Source organism: Numida meleagris, chromosome 2, assembly GCF_002078875.1.
Source record: "Numida meleagris isolate 19003 breed g44 Domestic line chromosome 2, NumMel1.0, whole genome shotgun sequence".
Lineage (NCBI taxonomy): Eukaryota > Metazoa > Chordata > Aves > Galliformes > Numididae > Numida > Numida meleagris.
Window position 1 is genome coordinate 17,874,760 of NC_034410.1, and position 20,664 is coordinate 17,895,423.

At 36.7% G+C, this 20,664-nt stretch overlaps 1 protein-coding gene across 1 annotated transcript in view; it reads left to right on the plus strand.

Moving 5' to 3' along the window:
* The window catches only part of NEBL (nebulette), a 254,624-nt gene extending 234,632 nt beyond the window's left edge, over positions 1-19,992 (plus strand). Inside the window, exons 6-7 of the mRNA XM_021386383.1 lie at positions 9,956-10,071; positions 14,880-19,992. Coding sequence (XP_021242058.1) covers positions 9,956-10,071; positions 14,880-15,056 — 293 coding nt within the window. The 3' untranslated portion in view covers positions 15,057-19,992. The remainder of the gene's footprint in view (positions 1-9,955; positions 10,072-14,879) is intronic.

Here is a 20,664-nt window from a genome sequence, read left to right on the forward strand (position 1 = left end):
TTGCAATCATTCTTAATGTTCAAAAGGGCATATATGTATTTTGTTAAATTAAAAATAATGTAATGACAGGCAGGAGTGTTTGTGAAAACAGTGGGAGGTTTCCTGGGAGAACGGCGATACCTTTCCACCTTTAGATTTGAGGGAAATTAAATGCAAAGTTAGTTGCAGGAGTTCAGGTTTCAATTAGGAACAGGTTGAATGTGTTTTTTATACATGTGTTAACTTCTAAATAAATTTCTGTGAACAGAAGATTTCTGACAATGCTTAATATATAACTTGGTCTCCTCTGAATAATCAATATCAGCCTTTTAAGCCATGTAAGTCTAGGAATCCAGAATAGCAGTGGGACCTCATGTATGCATTACCTCAAGTTGTCCGTCCTACTCTGCATGATCAGACTCTTAGATAATGTCCTCTGCTTTCACTGAGTGCTTTGTTATTACAGATTATGAGAGAAATTAGACCAGAAAACTAGATTTCATTCTCTTCCTATGAGGTATTTGTATAATATCATTTTTAAATGTAAAACTTGAAACTTCTTATGGAACTCAGTGAAGGTTAGATTTTGCCATCAGTTAAGTTTTGATTAAGGTTTGATTTAGGTCTGTTTGTATAAAACTAAATATCCCACATTGCTTGTAATGCATTAAGATTGAAATTGTGATTCAGCTGAAAGCTCATTTTCCTTCAGTGTGTGCTCACTGAGGATGAGTTAATGTTCCAGGGAGAGCTTTGCGTTTCACAGTTCAAAAACATTTTGCTTAGATTCCCTCTACCTGTCTTGGATTCTTGTGCTTCTCTCCTACATCCTTGAGAGCTGACAGCATAAAATGGCAATTCCCACGCATTCAGGTGGAGGGGGATCCAGACTAGACCCCATTTTCAATTTCTGTAGCATGGCAGCAGTTCAGGAGATCCTTCTGTTTGCTCTGCAGCTATCTCAGTTAGATGTTCCCTTTTCCTTGAAACAGTCAGCGAGCAGAAAGTGGAAGGGAAACTCTGTTATGACTCAACAGTTGGAAGTGTTAATGGCTCCCTTGTTAGTGGTTGTTTCTGTTGTTCAGACTGGTGCCTTATAGCAGATTTGATACTCTTCCGAGGGTTTTATATCCAGCAGACAATAAATATAATCAGTAAATTTATGTGCAGTTGCATACTAGATCCTGGTGGCTGCAATTCTTCCACCACTGTGCAGTCTGGTTATACCCACCATGCAAATACACAACTGCATAGACATCAAAGCATGGCTTCCGTAAGATGAACTTGCAGGGTTCTTTCTTAATGCAAATGGACAACAGTTGATGTTCAGTACATGTGAATTCAAACTGTAATTGAAGGCACGTGGGTTATGTAACGTAGTAACATAATCTTCATTTTACTAAATCTTTTCATTTGTGAGGAAGCCTAGAGCAAAAACATGTCTATTCACAATTTAAGAAGGAATTGCAGCTTCCTGTGGTACTCTGTGGCCCCACTAGGACCTAGGATGCCTCAAGCTGACTTTCAGACATTTTGTGCCTTCATAAGTAAAAGAATGTGGTGCTGCGTGCAAGGAAAGGAAAGGCGTATTGTACTGTGTTTTCACAGCTGAGACATGCTGCAGTTTAGGTGGAGTGTCGGCCAAAAAAGTCAGCTTGTAATAAGGTTTACTTGCCAGTGACAGCAAATCCTTGCTGCAATTCATATTCAGAATTCCAGAGCAGGATGCCATGTGATTTCATTATATCCCTGTTGCCATAGCAGTAGAAAAAAGGGGGTTACTGTGAGATATTGTGATACAACAGCTGCTGATACTCACATCAGCTAAACTCGCTGGACTGTATGGCTACCATTGAAAATTAATTCCTAAATAATATTCCATTAGTTTCTGCTGTAATCCATATGAAGTGAATGGGGACACTCCATCTATGAGTATATTTGAATTGCTATACTAGTTCCTAAAATAAAATAAATATCCTAAAATAATCTACTTCAGTTTATATTGTGGGTACGTATATTTAGGCTTAACTATTGATAAAATGGTGTTATAAAATAATTGTGCTTAAAACAGTCTGTTGGTCTAATCATGACACTAATGAAGCATAGTTTAAAACATTTTGTGTTATCTTTTGTAATATGTCAGTAAGTAGTCTTGAGAGTAGAAATGATTTTTTTTTTGAACCATAAATACTTAATGTTAGTTATTTAAAATACAAAATTAACCATTTTGTTAATTTTTTTTTCCCAGAGCCATTTTTTTCCCCCAGAGATTTGATGTTTACACGGCTTATTTCTTATATCTTTATAATTTAGGTTATGGAAACTTCCTAAGCTTGTAATGTTCCAAATTTGCCATGGACTCCAAATAGTTCAGAGCTTCTAATGAGGTCAATGAACAGGACAGGTACTTATTAGCACCCTGTGTGAATTAGGCCATAATTTCAGGTTTTTATTTCAACAACCTAATTATGTCTGGGTTTGATATTCCAATTTACTAACGAATACTGGCTCCTGTAATGGATAGTATGCAGACAAACTGCTGCTTCTGACAGAGCACCACTGAGACCAAGCCTGCTAGCTAGGACATCTGTGAAAGCAGCCATACTGACAAGCAAAGGGCAAGAAAAAGGAAAAACAGAGAAAAAGAAGAAAAAAAATGAAGGGAAAGTTACAGTATGCACAGGAGAAAATGCCAAGATGTGTTACCATGTTGTTCTCAACAGTTCTAAAAACAGCACTGTTCTGTATCAGGTCTCAGCATCTCCAGTCTTCAGGTTAGTGGTTTTGCATGTTTATGCAGTCTGACTTATTCCCAGTGAATTTAACTGTGTTGTGCTACTCTTTCTGTCTCAAAAATAATAACACTCTCTAAAAGATAAGAAAATCAGTTTTAAATGAAGCAGAGTACGTGCTGCCATTTTCTAGCCTATTTGAGAAGTTATGCTAAACAATTCAGAATTGGATGGAAATTTTTCAATGTTGTTCATCAGAAGATAGCATTTTAATGCATTTTTTATATACAGGAATGGCTCACTTGTGATTGGTGTCACAATCCCCAAAATAGTTTATTCAGTTTTGAGATTGTTAAGGTTATATCTTGACTTTTTTGTAAAAATGAAACCAGCTTTATGTGGAAAGATGTTTCACTCTGAAGAGTAACATAAATTATAATAAAGATTGAAATTGATCAAAATTAAATCTAGATCTTTTGAAATGTTTACCAGAAATTTTCTTTGCTCAATTTTTAAAAATTTCCTTTTACACAGACCTCTGTGATTTTTTTTTCCTTTTCTTCCCAGTCTGGGACAGGAGCATTTTTGGCAATGAGTTCTGTACTGGAAAATCATTCCTGAGATTTTCCTGATGTTGCCTGTATCACTGTGCTTTTCTGGTTGTTCTGTATACTCCTATGGCTGCTTTTTTTTAAAAAAAAAAATTATGTCCCCTAGAATCACAGAATCTTTTGAGTTGGAAGGGACTGTTAAAGTTTTATCTAGTCCAACTTGCTTTTGCTGAACAGGGACACCTACAGCTTGATAGGTGCTCAGAGCCCCTTCCAGCCTGACCTTGAGTGTCTCCAGGGATGGGGCATCCACCACCTCTCTGGGCAGCCTGTGCCAGTGCCTCACCACCCTTATTGTAAGAAACTTCTTCTTTATATCCAATCTAAATCTCCCCTCTTAGTTTGAAACCTTTTCCCTAGAGAATATCCCCTGCTTACTCAGTACTGTGGTGATGCTGCAGAGTTCTGTACCTCATATACTCTTCACCCTCTCTAACATCACTGGGAGTCCTTACCAGTCTTCAAGCTAATGGATCTATTAATGCACCTTTATAATCCAGACCACATTCTGTCTCTCCAGATGTCTCTTTGACCTGTTTCTTCAGTATCTTGTTTTTATGTCAGGCAACCAGCTCATGCTGGCTACATCCGAATTAATCAGACCTAAACTTCTATTTCAAATTCTGTGGTCTAGGGTATGAAGAACCTAAAATATACATAGGTTGCATGCTAGCACACAGAAGCAGTCTATGTTAGTTGGGTTGCAGTTTGGACCTGAGTGTTGTGACATCTTGAGGGAAGCATCTGTGAGAGGCTCAGTTCTGCTGTGACCTGAACTCAGAGCTTGCACAGAACTGGGGTCCATGGGAGCTTACCTTGGGCCAATCTAGAAGTCTGCTGCCTTCTGCAGCCTGTGGCCTTGGGTGCCTTGTCCTGCCTCCTCTCTTGCACTGCATATGTTGCTGGTCTGATCCCTTTCTGAACTAAGCATCCCTTAGTGAGCAGTGGGGATCAGGTGTCACCTCCTGCCTCTTGCTGAATTCTTCCAAAGAAACTCTTAACTGTGGACTCAACAAAGAATGATGTTTAGCATATAATCTTCAAAAGCCTGCTAAAAGCTCATCTGTCACTGCAGTAGAGCCACTTTTCTTCTCTTTTCATGCCTTTCACAGCCTATCCTCATAGTATCTGCCTTGCCTTACTTGCTGCCAAGTAAGTTTCTGATGCCAAGTTGTTTCTGATTAGCCTGTGATATAGGCCTTCTTTAAAACTCTCTTTAAATTATCAACAATTATGTTTCATTTATCCTGATGTTGATGTTTTGGAAGAATGTAGACTTCTGCAGAATTAATGCACTAGGCTTCTTAAAACCCCTCCTTAAAACTGTTTCTCAGAATGCTTGCGTGGCTACCACTACACTGTGCTGAGTGCATCTCAAGAACTTGTGTAGCAATATACGCAGCAAGGGAAATAAACGGGAGGAATTACAGGGCAGGCAGTTGCCTGAAGAGGTTAGTGAAATCTTCATCTGGATTTCAGAACTGACTGCACAAAGTCCCAAGCAACCTAACCTTACTTCGCATCTGGCCCCGATTTTAACAGGGGAACAGCCTATCTTACCTCTTCAGGTCTCTTCCAACCTTAATTGTTCTATCATGACCCTTTTTATTTTATTGATTCTCTTGTACTCTGTTGTCTCTTTGGTTCCACTTTTGATTCCTTTCTTTGTCTTCAAGCTCTCTGAAATGATGTCCCTGTTACTTACAAATAATATTGTATATAATGATTTCTATATAAATATATTTAAATTATAACTTAATAATAAATATTCTTTTTTTTTAGCTCTCCCCACCCCAGTGTCTGTTTGGCACTCACTTTTCCTATCCTTAATCAGGTTGATCAGTATCTTTTCATCAAAGGTCTTGCTGACAACTCGGATGGCACAACACTGGAGGGGAAATGCCACTTCATCAAATAAGGGTAGCTGAATCAAGTCCAGAGTGATGTCAAGTGCATTATTGTGGAAGTAATTTTGTTATTAGAAATACTGAATTCAGTTAGATTTGGGAAAGAGGGGGAAACTTGAAAATATTCAAATACATTGGTTTTGCTAAGTGATGTTAATGTACCACTTTGTTCAAGGATGTGATTGGCATTACAAACTGTAACCTGAAGCACTTTAAATATTTTAATGTTGTGGAGCAATAGCCAACATCTGGTATAAGTGATTGAAAGAAAAAAAAGCACTGAGTGAGAGTCTGAAACTGAAGTTGCCACAATGAGACTTTCTGGGGATATCTTTTAAAAGTTGTCCATTGTTAATCCACACCAGCTTCAAGACAACAGTAATAGTTAACCCTAAGGCTGTGAATCCTTGGGTGTGGATTTATGTATTTTGGAAGTGGTTGAAGGGGTTGTGCACTTTGGGCAATGACCCATCCACCTGAGTACCCCAGAAGTGTACTCTTAGACGTAGACTTCCCTGCATGCTATTACATCACTACTTTGATGGTGTTTTCTGCTCCATGGGACATAGCTGAGTGATTTCTAAGGCAAGAGCATGAGAAATAAGGAATTGAACACCGTGAGAGAGGTATTTTCTAAAGAAAGACTATAAGGACTGCTGTGGATGATGCTACCTGTGGAGAAGAAGGCAGCAGAAAGGCAAAACAGAGGAAGGACCTAAATATGTGTGGAGCAGCAGCTTCATCTGTTTTAGAGGAGCTATTCAATAGCACAACGATGCATGATAATGCCATATTCCAGCTTTACTGCAATTTTTATGCTCCTCAGAAAATCTACAAACACAAAAATTAAACTAGTAATAATCATTGTCCTTTTTCTTTCTGCTCTGTCGTGCTGCTGTTATTGCAATGTTTTAGTGAGTTCTTTGCATTCTTCATAGCTTGGTAGTGATACCATGAGTAGAGATAACACCAAAGCATGAAGTGAGAGAAATGCTTAAAACTGCACGATGCCTGTAAGAATAAGTGAAGGAGTTGCTATTTTACATATGGTCCAGTAAATGGCATGTACTACAGTAAATGGCAAAAATGCAGTAGATAATGGAGTGGATACATTGTTTTACTGTGGATTATCTAAGTTCTGCTATACAGGAGACTTCAAGAGAGTTTAAGTACAGTGTTGATAAAATATTATATCTTGGAACCTGGCCTTGAAAGAGTTTTTTTTTTTCAGCATAAACTGTTCTATGCTTTTTTTTTTAACCTTGTAGCTGTGTAATACTTTCTTGATTATCCCTTTCCTATTTCTACAGCCTGACCTTTTTCTTTCATGGTCGTTCTCAAAGCATGTCTCTCTGCTGTCTGCTGCAGTGCACGGATACTCACTATCATTCTTTCAGTTTCTTCTCTTTCTTGGAGGCTGCTTTGTGTTTGTCTTTTATTGTGTTCATTCATTTCCTCTCTTTTCTCTGAGGAAGCAAAAAAAAAAAAAAAACCTATAGTAAGCAAAATATGATAAATTCCTTCTAGCAGGTAATTTAAAATAAGTATCTGTCTTAATTCATAAGCGGGGAAAGACAAAAAAAGTTTTGCTACATCAGAATGCATCTGGTAAAGTCTTAATGCAACAAGAAGAAACTTCCACCTATACTTCTGGGAGCTATGGTCAGCCCTCAGATCCCTCACCAATAAATCTGGCTTCAGCTAAATGAATTTCATGTTCCACCGCTGTGTTTTATTGTCCCCTTAGGTTAACTAAAACCATTGTTTTTGCTGCTGCTGCAGTCAGTGATGTTATAGAACTTTGTACTTTGGTATGAGCCAAAAGATTGCAGGTAACTCTTGATGATGATGATGAAGGAAAGTCAAACTCTTTTTTTCTGCATCATTTAATCTCACTTTGAGTTATTTTTGTGTCACTAAAAACAGAGCTCAGAACTGATGTCTCTCCACTGATCTGTTTATTTTGTGCTTCCCCATTTTCTTCCAAATAGACAACTGTCTGAAGGTTGCTTAACTGTTTTTCTTAAATGTTTTGTTAAAAACTGTTGTTTGATTTCTTTATTTTTTTGCTGCCCTAATGTAGTATTCTTTTAAGGGAAAAATGTGTGGAATCATTCAATCGTCTTCAACACTGATTTCAAATATACTCTCTCAATAAGACTGATGGATACTTATTGAAGCGATGTGATCCTAGAAATTCCTTCTTGTTTGTCTAGAAGGTTCTCAGATGCTTCCTAGAATCTTCAGTGCTTTGGAAGATATGTTTTATTTCCCTGGGTTTATGTTTTCTGTTGTTGCAGGGAAAATAGCAAGCAGATTCTTTTGAGACAGTTTGACAGAATTCTGTCAGCTTGTGAGAAGCTGACTGCAGAAGAGGAAAGCACATCTCAGACCCACTGCTTATGAGTGTCACACAGGTGGGAGGCATGGGTTACCTTCCCCAAAATAAACTTGTCAGCCTGGAGGGTATAATGAAGCAGACCATTAAGTTAGCCTTAAACTGATGGGATGATTGGTAGGAATTAAGAAAGATCCATTTTGGGGAAGGAATCAAGAGTCAACAGTTTCTCCTGGCACCTTCATGTCTTTTAGGAAGAAGGAAGGGATGCTCAGGGTAGGGTGTCTATCCCCGCCAAGGAAAAGCCACAGCCCTTTGTGGCTGCAGAGCAGTCAGGACGCTGACTGATCAGCAGCCAGTGTCTGCTTCAGGTAACTTCCTAGGAATATGATTATGAAGTTAAAATGAAGGAATAGGAATATGAAGTTAAAATGTTCAAGCTGTTCTCGGTTTTGAACCCACATGGCAAATTTACTGCTGGTATGAGGAGATGAGGCTCTGCTGTCTTCTGTGAAGTGGTCTATGTTTATGCTGGCCTTGATTTAGATAAAATATACTAATTCTGGCTTGATCGCAGAACCTTTGATTAAATTGTATTTTTCTCTTATTTTCTTATGAAGGAATGTACCTGGTCATGTGCAAATATCTTGAAACAACACTGAAACATAAATTATTTGATGAACTACTCAGGACTATTCACTTAATGCATGATAATCCTGTGAGTGTGTTAATAAGCAGCAATTCTCTGATGATTAAACTGCTTTAAAATGTCTTTGTACTCATATGTCATTAGAATGAACTTGGCACTTCTAAAACATCCATTATTCATCATGTTCCAGTGTTGCATCTGACTGTGTATCTCTTTAATTTCACTCACTTAACAAAGCAATCTATTCATTACAGTAGTTTGCAACATATTTTCTAAATCAGAAAAAATCTGGCTAAATATGCAGTGTTATTTATCATAAAAATACAGTAGAATGAAAAATATCATCCCAAATCATAATTACATACTTAGTGAATTCGAATATGCCAAGTAAAACTAAATGAATGTCTTCAGAAAAAACTTCGTTGAAATCAATAATGCTGTTTGCTGGGGAAGGAGATTATGTAAAACACTTCACTGAAAGCACAAAGCTGACCTCTCTTCTAGAAATATTTCAGCAAATAGTTTCTCAGTAGTCAACATTCATTTGTTATCCTGATCACTCAGGAAGGAGAGAAGGACAGAGCATTATTATTGTAGATAGAAGTACTTGTTATGTTGTCATATATATATATATACATATATATTTTTTTTTCCCTGCTCCTCCTTTATTTCTTAATTTTTGCAAGTATTTGCAAAACATAGACAAACATGAAGTGACTAAACTTTTCAACTTTAGATTTTGACAGCCACTTCAGTGTTAATTTTGCTTTAAAAATGCTTCCTGGGCCTACTGGAAAACTAGTGAATACGAACCTGTGCAGTGCTTGTTTCTTAGAGGGTTTTGGTCACATGTTTTTAATACATCCTGAATCAGTCTGTTGTCATATTCAGATGTTTGAACAGATAAGGGTTTACTTATGCAAACAACAGATTTAGGGAATCCTTGGTTGTAGTAACTCTTTCAGTGGCTCTTGGTACAATGAAAGTACAGGTATTCATCACTGACCTATAGATAATAGAATTCCTAAAACAGAACTGTTAAAAATAATGGAAACAAAATATGCATTGAAGAGAAGTAGTTGTGTCGTCAAGAGGAAGACAGCTAAAGAAGTGGACTTGGAAAGATTTAAATAACCATTGATATCTATGCTTGGCAAAGAATGTTGATGGAATCAGTGTAAACTAAGAAACCCAGCTGTGGACTCACAGGTTTACCTTCTTGTCTCTTGCTTTGAATCAGTTTTTCTTTGTTCATACATAGACCTGTAAGTAAAAGTTAGTTTGCAATGAGTTAGGAATTAATCATGGTTATTTCCAATTAGAGCACTTTTGAAATCTTTAAGCATCTAGGTTTATGTATCATTCTTGCCTTGAAAAAAAATGGCAGTTTATGGCCCATAACATTTAGCGTGTCACTGATGGCAATATCAGTGTTGAGTTAGTGGTGTCTCAAGCTTCAGGATGCCTTTTTATAGTTAGACTCTGCAAGGTATGTTAAGCTTTTCCTTCCATCTAACCTTGATAGTTTGTGGATATATTGCTGTAGCTTTGCCTACATGTATGTATAATCAACATATGGAAAGCCTTATGTTGTGCATGCACATAATTCTGAATTCACTATTTCTTACTGAGGAATTGTTATTTACAATGCAAATAATCTTCAGGTTCTACAAATTGCTTGATGAGGACTTTTTTAAAAAAACCTTCCATTAATGTGTGTCTATTTCCTTACCACACAGCCCCTGTTCTCCCTGGGGCATATCAGCAAAGCCAGTCCCAAGGATATGGATACATGCACCAGACCAGTATGTCGTCTATGAGGTCAGTGCATTCACAGCCTCATTCAGCAGGCCTGGTGAGTATTGGATTTAATAACCAATTATGTTTGGCAAGCAACATTATCAGCCATTGTGATATGTCTTAAATATGAGTGAATTGGTCCCTTGAGCTCTACAGTTGGACTACTTGACTGTCCTAGTTCTAATTGTGATAGTCCAAATGTAGGAGAGGTATTAAGTGACTGAGGGCAGTGACAAGAACTTTAATGTCAGAATGTATTATAAAAATGTACTTACAGTCTCCAGAAGGCAGAAGAGTAAGTGCATCTTCTACCTGAGAAAAGTAGTAAATTATTGGATAGTACAAGGTGACCTTTGATTTTATGCTGTGAGATGAAATCGGACTCCTAGTGTGGGATGAAGAACACCAATTTCATAAGATCATTCTGTCGGTATAAATTCATTTTAAAATTTTTGACTTGCTCATTTTGTACTAGCAGACTCTCTGCCCATCCTTATTACTCATCCTGTAGAAAACTAGCTTAGATTCTGTACTGGTGTGCCCTTTCTAATTCAACAGAAAAGTCATGTACCCACTTGTGTGTGATCCAAATTGAGTTACACTGTCAGGAAATAGAAAAAATGCTTTATCATCAAACCATGGCCACAATCATGAAGTTCCTGATTGTGGTGAATGGGAACTTAAGGCTGGAATGAATTTTCAGTTCTGAAAAGAAACATGAAGGAGAACTGAATGGGTATACAGCTATTTTTTTTTTTCTTTGGAGGTGGGAAGGGAGTGGCAGAGGGACTGTTGAACATTTTTATGTTTGAATTCTTTATATATGAAGTTATATTTAATAGTTATCATATTTTTGTTATCGTATCACTGCATACAGATTTTGCAGTGCAGATCTCATCACCTTTTACCGTAAGAGTATAAACTTGCTGAACTGTTCTAAATCAGTGTGTATTCATTACCTCTTTCACCTTGTTTAGAGGTGAAGTATTTAATTATGAACCAAACCTAAAAGCTTGCTAGAGAAAGGAAGTTTTTGTTGAGCTGAAAGAAAAAGTGAGTTATCCCTTTGACAAGAAGTTGTATTTTCTTTAAGACTGAAACTCTATGGTATTTTATATTATAAAGGTGGTTTGGGGGAGGTCTGTTTTCTTATCTGCTTGGAGCTGAGGGGGCTAACTTGCTGGGAATTCTAGGATCCAGATCCTTGCATCTTTGGGTGAGCCAATAACCTGAGAAACTCTTTAGGTACCTGCATGACACCTATGAGATGGTTGATGCTGGAATCAGCCTTTCATTTCAAAGGGTATCCCAAGGTGCCTGGGAATCTGACTGATTTCCCTGCCAGAGCGAAAAGAGTGGGGGAGCTGGAAACCTGGGCTTTGCCAGCAAGTTTGCTAGTGAATGGGAAGCAAAGCAAACAGCCTTCAAATGCTGGAATGGAAATGCCTGAAAATCTAGAAATCCACTTAGCAAACCTTATAGCTCTGTGAATAGGTGGAAAGCCACTGTTTGCCTTATTTTTCTATCTCAAACTGACTTGCCTGATGGGCTGCCTGTTGAAACAGTATTATTTCAGTCAGAATTGAGAATCATCATTTGCCTCCTTTCATAACTGGGAATGTGAAGGTATCAAGAAAGAGAAGGGAGTGAAGTTAAAGCATTTGAAATATGAAGAATAGACTGTCTTTCCCTTCAGCAGGATTTCTTATCCCTTTTGTGAAACAACGATGTTACTAGACATTCTTTTGAGTGATAATAGCTGTTTATCATCAGAAAAAAACGAAACCAGTGAATGTCGTGGTTTGAACTGATTTTGTTGCTGTTTGACTGAGTTTCTTTGAAGACAAGAAACTGAACATTTTTGGAGGGAGAAAATCGAGGACTGCTCTCCTGGTGCTGCCTGTTAACTTGGCAGCCTGGTGAGGAAGACAGTCCTAATCTCACCACCCTTAGGGTGGCTATTCTGCTCCAAAAGAGGCATATCTGACACAGTTACAAACCTGGTGTGCTCCCTGGTCTTTCTGCTGTCACATCAAAAGACTTTTCTTTAGCCTGTGCAGCTTGTCCATATGTGCAGGGCAAGTTACGCTCAGGTGTTAGAGTGGCACAAGGGTGTCTCAGAGCCTATGGCTGGGTATGTGCTGAAGTGCAAAGATTCATGCAGACTCAAGATTGATGGCAGCCTGTGATCCTAACACAGTTTCTGAGTAATTTTTTTCCTGTATGAATTGTGTTATTTATGATTCTCAGCTTTTTCTGACTTTCTACAAGCAGTTTTGCGTAATGGGCTGAATTAAATTGGTGCTCACTGTACAGAATGCTTTGTAGCAGCTCCCTGAAGGCTTCAGCCAGGCTGTGTTTACCTCTTTGGAAAGCCTTCAGATGTCTAAAAGTGGTGGGAAAACAAAATCCACATTGCAAGTTGGCTTTCCCTGATAGCTGCTCTGTGTAAAGGCCACTGCAACCGGTACTCTTCGTGGCAAGGACTGATCCAGAAGATAAGGATAAACTGATGGATGAATTGGAAATATGCATGTTTTATCTCATGTCTGGGTGCGAAGCTGGGAATATGACAGCTAGGCTTCAGTGCTTCATAAGCTCAAAGCTTACTGTTTTTTCTAAGCAGAAGCTACAGATTAGACCTTTGGAGGTAGGAGATAAGAGCCTATTTGACCCCAACCTTTTCTTATATCCTCTTTTGCTTTCAGACCTGCTAAACTCACTACTGACAGAAGAATAATTCACTAAAATGCATTTTAAAAATCTCTGCTTTCAGTCCTTTAAGCATTGTAATTCTCAATTATATAGCCCTGACTACATTCTGAAGTGATAATTAGGCATTAAAATCTAACAGGATTATTATGGAGATTTCTCCTGACAGCCATTCAGCACCTAATTAGGTGTTAAGGCCATAAATTTAGGTTTCTCAGCAGCATTTAGGGCCCTAATAATTTTTTTTAAGTTTAAAATTACCAGCTTGTCTTCACACCTTTGCCACCAACAAAGGAGACAGCAGTAGTATGTTCTACACCATGATGTTCTAAGGATGAGAGAACGTCCTTCTGGCTGAGCATATTCTCTGATTTTTCCAGTGTATGTTAGTCTTATAGTACATTTAACCTCTTCTGCTGTCTTTGCCCATTTAAAGGAGATGCTGTAAGGATGGCTCAAAGGAAAATTCATTCCCTGCCTCTGGCCACGTATGAACTTAGCACCATTTATATTAAATGAATGCTTTTTTTGGAAACAAACTACTTAAAGGACTAACTGCTGCTGAGCTTGTTATAGTAGCGTATCTTTCACTGGTTTTGGAGTTAGCTTCAAGGCTTAGTGGAAAGATCATTTGATATGCATTCTCAAAGGTAGAGACCATTCCCTGTGATCTTCTGACTACTAGTTTTCTGGTTTGTGAATTGTTAGGGGATTTTTTTGGTGGTGATAGAACTATCCCAGCTGTTTTCTTTGTGGTGTTTTTTTTTTTTTAATCACCTTCCATGTACCCTTGGAACTTGTGGAAGAACTACTAAGAACCATATACCTCAGGCTGAAAATCAGTTTTGGGCACAGCCAGGACTGTGACTTGGGCAGTAACGTTATGAGGCAGAGCAAAGAACAATTGCATGGGGTAAGATATAAATACAGTTTTGAGTAGGCTTGTCAGACAAGGTAGCATTCTACAAGGAGTTACTTCCTCTAATGTTTAATCTGCTGTACCAATGATAAAGCCAGAGTCAAGACCAAAAAGTACATTTTCTTGCATGGAAGCAGTAATGAGTTGCTACATCATGTTTGGGTTAGATGATGCCCTATGATGAACAAATGACCTAGTCACTGTGTGTATGTGAAACTCCATCATTTCTAAAAATCATTTCATTAAAAAAGAAACTCAAATACCATATATCAGATGGAACTAAAACTAATCCAGGGTTGTATTCCTCAGCTAGGAAAACAGTTTTTACTCTTTAAAACATTTTATCACAAAAATTTGTCTAGATATAGTAACGTATAAAAATAAATATATATCTGATGGGGCTATTGGTTACTATCAGTGATGGTTGAATTGCTCTTGATTTCATTTGAGAGACAGGGAAAGGAAAAGAAAGCACTCTTGGGAATTCAAAAATGAATAAACGATAGCAGTTTGTAAATTGTCAGAGGAAATAAATACTCTGTTTAGAAAGAAATTGGAAATCTTTGCTTACAGACAGAAGAAGAATTTGTAGAAGAATTTGGCTTAGCTAACTAAAGAAATTCTTGTTCTGTTCAGATCAATTTTTTATCTGAGTATGTAAAAATGAGTTTCATAAACATTGTTTTTGCAGACTTTTACATTTTTTGTCTTGTTTTCATTAGATAATAAAAATATTTGTAATTCTTGATTTAGAGAAAGAATCCAATGTGATGATTTTTCACCTTCAAAGAGGTGAAAAAGTTAATGATCTGTAGTGAAGATATAGGAGAACCTTTTTGGGAATTATGCAAAGAGGCTATAGAAACAGGCTGCGGCAGGACATAGAAATGTTACTAGTGAATATGTGAAACAACAGCTGGAATATTTCAAGAGATAGTGAGTAGCCTGATATTTGTTTACATGAGGGCTTTGAACTACGTAGATTCACAAAAATAATTATTCTGGTACTCAGAAAATGCGACTATTATTTGAATATTTGACAGGACAAGAGGTGTATTGCTTCTATTCAACGAATAATTTGTGTGATTTCTGCCTCTGCCTTGCTCCCTCTGTTCTTTTTCCTGCTCTTTTTTTTTTTTTCTTTTTTTTCTTTTTCTCTGAGTAAAGAAGAGAGAGAAACTATTTCTGCTTAGGCCTGAGACTTTACGGATTTGTTTTATTTCCTTCAACAGAGAACATACAGAGCTATGTACGACTACAGTGCTCAAGATGAAGATGAAGTTTCCTTCAGGGATGGTGACTATATTATCAACGTGCAACCAATTGATGATGGCTGGATGTATGGTACTGTTCAGAGAACTGGGAAAACAGGAATGCTTCCAGCAAATTATATTGAGTTTGTTAACTAATTTTTGTCTCTAGTCCTTTGAGCTTTGTTATGATTTACTCAAAATCTAATCTTTTAGAAAAAGTCAGAAGAATCTTTTAAGACCACATGTTCATTACTTTATCACTACTATGACAGTCTTCATTTTCACTCAGAATCCAATTTAGAGTCCTTTAAATAAGGATGAATAAACAACAAGAGCTTTGAAAACAGCATTGCTTATAATAGTGCTCCCCCAAAATAAAATAAAAAAAATATATATGGAAGCCTGGTGCTGCTAATCCTATAAAATCAATTAGCTGTAAAGGGGAAATACCTTTTCCCTACATCTGAGAGGCTGTTTCTCTTTACAGTAACCATAAAATTGATTCACTTCTTATGGGGGATGTCTAATGTTTGAGAAGTTAGCATCCTCATAAAAATTAACATGTTAGAGAATTTAATCATTTGAAATAATGCCAAGTAATACATTCGTAAAAAACAAACAAACCTACTGCCCAGCAGCCTTACAATAAAAAGGTTTATTTTGACAATAAAAATTTCCCAACTCTCACCTGCATTTGTTTCTGGATTACTCATTTTATGTTTTTCACAGTGACCTCTTCGATCAGCTTTGCTTGCATCCTAGTCCATCAGTTAGATCCATGCCTGGTTTCATGGTTCTTCAGTATCTTTCCCACAGAAAATTCCTTGCAGAAATTATCTAGAATATAAAAGCTATCAAGTCTTCTGTTTCCTTCAAATAATACTTTGCATTTAAATATAAACTTCCATTAGGGCAGTGTTACTTCCTTTACTTTCCCCTGTACTATGTAAATAGTGTGTGTGAGGCCCTGGTGCTGTGCAGTCACACGACGCATGCAGGCACATCCCTCCATCTTACCACAAGTAACTTGCTTAATGGCTGCCTTGCTAATGAGCTAATATACCTATCCTGCTGCAGAAATACTTGCACCTCCATTGAAGAGTGGAGAAGAGCTCTGGTTATTGTAGTGCATTTCAGCTCAATGGCCTATTTCAGTTTCCTCCAAAATTTTTGACCATCTGCCAGTGAGTTGTATGCTTTCAATATTATTAATGAAGGAGAAACACAACTTTTTTCCTTTTTTAAATATTTGTTCTTTTTCATAACTGAAGCTGAAGGGAAAACTAGCCAACCAAAAGTCCCACATATTCTATCTCATTAAGCTTCAGTTTCTGCCATGAGTAGAAAACAGTAACAATATTTTGCTGACAGACGTTCACGTTTGCTCCTTGGTACCCATTAACTTATGATTAGCAAGTGAAGGAGCCAGGTCTCTGTCTGTGAGGTTGAGAGGAGAGTGACATAGCAGACCTGTAAGAAAGGTTGTGTCATGGACTTGAAATACAAGGAAGTTTCTCTTGCTTTAAGGGGATGCCAGGAAGGTGCTATGTTCCCTCTCAGATGAAACTCTGTGAGGAAGGACAAGAGAATTAGCGATTCATGTGGGAACTTACTCATGTGGATGCATACAAACGTGAAGAAATAATATTTTTTTGCTGACCATATGATTTGTGGTATTCAACTATATGAGAAATAAGTTAATTTTGGAGTAGATGTCATGTTGATCCTGCACTGACATTCTCCCATTTCTGAAATGTTAAGAGTAGAATTAATTATAGAATTTATAAATAATTTTGTATTTCATATTTCACAAAATCAGGAAGTCTGCCATGTCTGTTTAAACAACAAAGAAGGAAGGCAGTATGGATTTGTTAAAGCAACTGAAAGCTGTCAGCGCAAATACTTTCTAGCACCATTTCTGCATACAATTAGGAATTGAGGAGTTTAAGCAGGTTTTTTTTTTTTTTTTTCTCTGTTGTTAAGAAGGGGCAAGTCCCAGGCTGCCAAACAGAGGGTGGGATGACTGCATTTAAAAAAAAAAAAAAAGAAAAAGGTTGTGAAATCGTCTGTACTTTCTTGTCTGCTGCCTAATTTCAAGGCCAAAGCTGACTGGGAGCTTCTAACTTCGAAAAAAGTGGTTTAAAACCAGAAATGTGAGCCTGTAAATGTGCAATCTGTATGGCTTAAACTGCTGTCATTTAAAATTCTTGAAAGACAAGGGCTGTAACAGACCCTTATGCATTGCCGTTGACTTCCACATTAAATTTGCTTGCTTTGCAAGTCAAATAGATTTTTCAAAAGGCTGCTGCAGTAGGCACAGCTAGAAACTCTCAAAAAAGCAGTCTGTTTGTGCATTGGTTTTCATCACCAGCCATCAACAGCAAAGAGAGAAATCCTATCTTATAGTGGCTGGCAAATCTTTCTGATGATGCCTGGGGCAGAATTGGATATCGCTTGCTGCTGTGCTGCTCTATTAGCTCTGTAATGCTGACAGCAATACAAACAAGTTGGCAGTTTACTAACCAGACTTGAATGCAACGAAATGCAGTGAACAGATATTTTGCATCAAGTTGCAATTTTTAGTCACTTACGAAAAACAAAGTCTCAACACTAGCTTTCATCCTAAGTGAGGAGATGGCTTTCAGTGTTGAATGTCTAATGAAAAGTAAATCAGAAAGTGAGCATTTGATCTCATTGGAGAACTGTGTTGTGCTAAACAACCAAAATAATATTTCTTTTATGAATTTTGAATATTCAGTAACCTGGCAAAGCACCTAAAGCAATTGCAAAATAAAAAAGGTCAGGAAAGCAAAGCAGTATATGAATGGTATTTCTCACGAAAGTGGTATGTCAGCAGAATTATTAAGATCTGTTTTAAGGTACTCATTTATGTGGTCAGGTTTTTATGTTATATGTACTCAGTAATTATTGTTCATTTGGAATGTTTCCTCTTTTTTAATATAAAACAAACTTTTTTCCCACTGGGCAAATTTGTTCTAATCAGTGCTGTCAAAGGCCACAAATTATCAGAGTGCTATTTTCAAAATGCTTTATAAGATCTAAAATTTGCAGTGTAGGAAGAGTAAGTCAGCAACCAAATTGTGCCAGCACAAATTTTACAAGGCATGTGTTGGAGCCTGTTACATGCAGTGGTATGTAGGGGTGAACAGATGTTGTATGCTGTCCTGTCACCTTTAAAGTGTGTGTCCCTTTTTAACACAGCATGTTCTTCTCACTGTGCTTTTTTCCTGTTAACAACATTTTTCTGGGGAAAGAGTTCTAAGGAGCCAAATTTCCCAAGATATTCCAAAGTTCAGGCTGGAAGTTCATACATTTCCATCTTAAGCATTTTTGAAACAAAGAAGTTATGCTAACATTCTTTCTAATCTATGTATAAATATAGAACATTACATAGAGCATATTCATACATATACACAAGAACAAATGGGTGCCTTGCTTTTCATTACACTTTCTTGCCTGGCTAATCTTCATTTTCTAAACAAAGCTACTTACAGATACTGCATTTTTCATTACGGAACATTAGCATTTAATCTTAATGAAACAGGGTTTTCTTGATTACATTTGATGTACCATAAACCACTTCAACAGATTGAGATTTGACAGAGATTCACCTCCCATGGATTGTATTTGTGACAAATGTGTCCATACTGAGTGTTTCTTGGGGATGCAGAAGGTCTCCAATGTTTGGAAAAGGTAATAATTTTAGTTTTTATTGTACAGTGATGGCATGCCATCTTGTACAATGAAAAAGAAATGATATTATGTAAATCTTTGGCAGAAAGTGGTACAGGGTATAAAATGTTAGATTTTAATTATGTTGATTAATACTCCATTTAAAATACAGAATAAGCTTTAGTTAGTAAATGTTTAAATAACATACTGAAACAGACAAAAGATGCTGTTGAAAGATCTCCAAACTGATGTGCTGGCAGATGCGAAGTACTGGTGAACTGTAGAAGAGTAAACCATTTTGCAATGCTTTAGTGATTTTCTCCAGCTTTATGCAATAGGAATCCCATCTCCCCTTTTGAAAGAAAACCTGAAAGCTGTATTTCCTAAACTGCCTGCATTACAACAGTATATTGAAAGGAATTTCATATGCTTCTTGTGTCTGATAAATAGAATTTGCATATTGTACTTAAGTTGTAATCCAGTTGTTGTTGACATTTGTTTAATTATTATTTTAGAGGGGAAAATAAGCTATACTGTAGCATTTCAATCATGTGTATTTAATAGTACTCTTAGAAATTGCTAGACCATTGGAAGACAGCAATGACTGTATTGACATTGATTAGCATGATGTGGAAAATCTCAGCTGTTGGTTTTTGCAGTGTGATATAAAAAGCAAAAATGAACCGCTGTGCAGTTTGGCTTATGTTTGCTTTCAAGTGTGTAAAAGTTTTAGTTATTTTGCAAAACTACTGTATTTGGGAGTATATAGTTCTGAAGGTAACAATTGTTTTTCAAAGGACAGATATACTTACTCTTGGATCATATGATGTATCATCTTAATTTGGCTTTTGTTATGCAGAAAGTTAACACCAGCTATTAAAATATATTTTAGTAGAAATGCTTTAATTCCTGTTTCTTCCTCTACACTGTGAATATTTAAGCCTTGGTGGACTAGAGCAACATCATGCTGCCCAAAGTTCTAACCTATGCAAACTAGTTCACATTTTAGTTGATGTCACAGTGGATGTAACATAACAATTTATTTTGCATAACATTAAAAGTCATTCAAATAAAATGTAAAACTTAGCACTATGTATGTATTATATTCACAAACAATCCTCTACAAAGCTACTATACCCATTAAAATAAGCTACTGAAGCTGTATATTGTTATAGCTGAGTAAGGATGCTTTGACTTTTCAAACTCAAGTGGAATATATAGCGCTATTTCAAGCTTGATCTCAAGAAATGTTTTAGTAAAACAGCAGTTTATTTCAGAAATGCACTCTTCTCAAAGGGTTAATTAGCTTTTTCAGTCTGTATTTGTAACCCTTCATTAGAACAGTAAGTTACATTCTATGTCCCTTGTTTTGTTTAAATAAAGAAAGGTAGTAAGTGAATGAGGTCCGCTGATTTGGCTGATACTGGTTTTCTGATCTTTGAATAGGAATTTGATTGTCAGTCAGTACAACACTAATGAAAAGAAATTGGGTTACTGTCCTCTTAAATACAGCTTTAAATACAAATATGGGTCTTGGGCTATCTCTAATTACATGAATAGATTGTTTTCACAAAATTGTATTAAAGTTTAAATTGAAATAAAATCCAGAAGTACTTCGGAACTGTTCTACCTGAAGTACCTGAAGTACCTGAAGAAGATTGTTTTGCTTAAGGATATTTTTTATTAATTTCAGTGTTAAATGTACAGTCCAGTGTACTGCACTCAAATCAAAAGATTTTTGTCACTCAAATCTTTTGATTTTTGTAGAGTGTTAGTTTGAAGAGGGCTGATAACAATGAATGAGAACAAATGACAGATATAAATTAAGTTGATTAGTTCATTCTTAAGTTATACACATCTGCTACCACACTAATTCAGGAAATACATGTTAGCACTTCCTATGAAGTTTAATTAATTACAGAGCTTTGATTCCATATTCTGTAATGCTTTTACGTATTTAAATGCCTTCAGTATTCCAGAATCCAACCTATATATATACCATAAGAAATAGTGATTTTCAATAAGAAAAGAGACTTAAGAGCTGCCAAAATGAACTTTGAGTGCTTGGAAT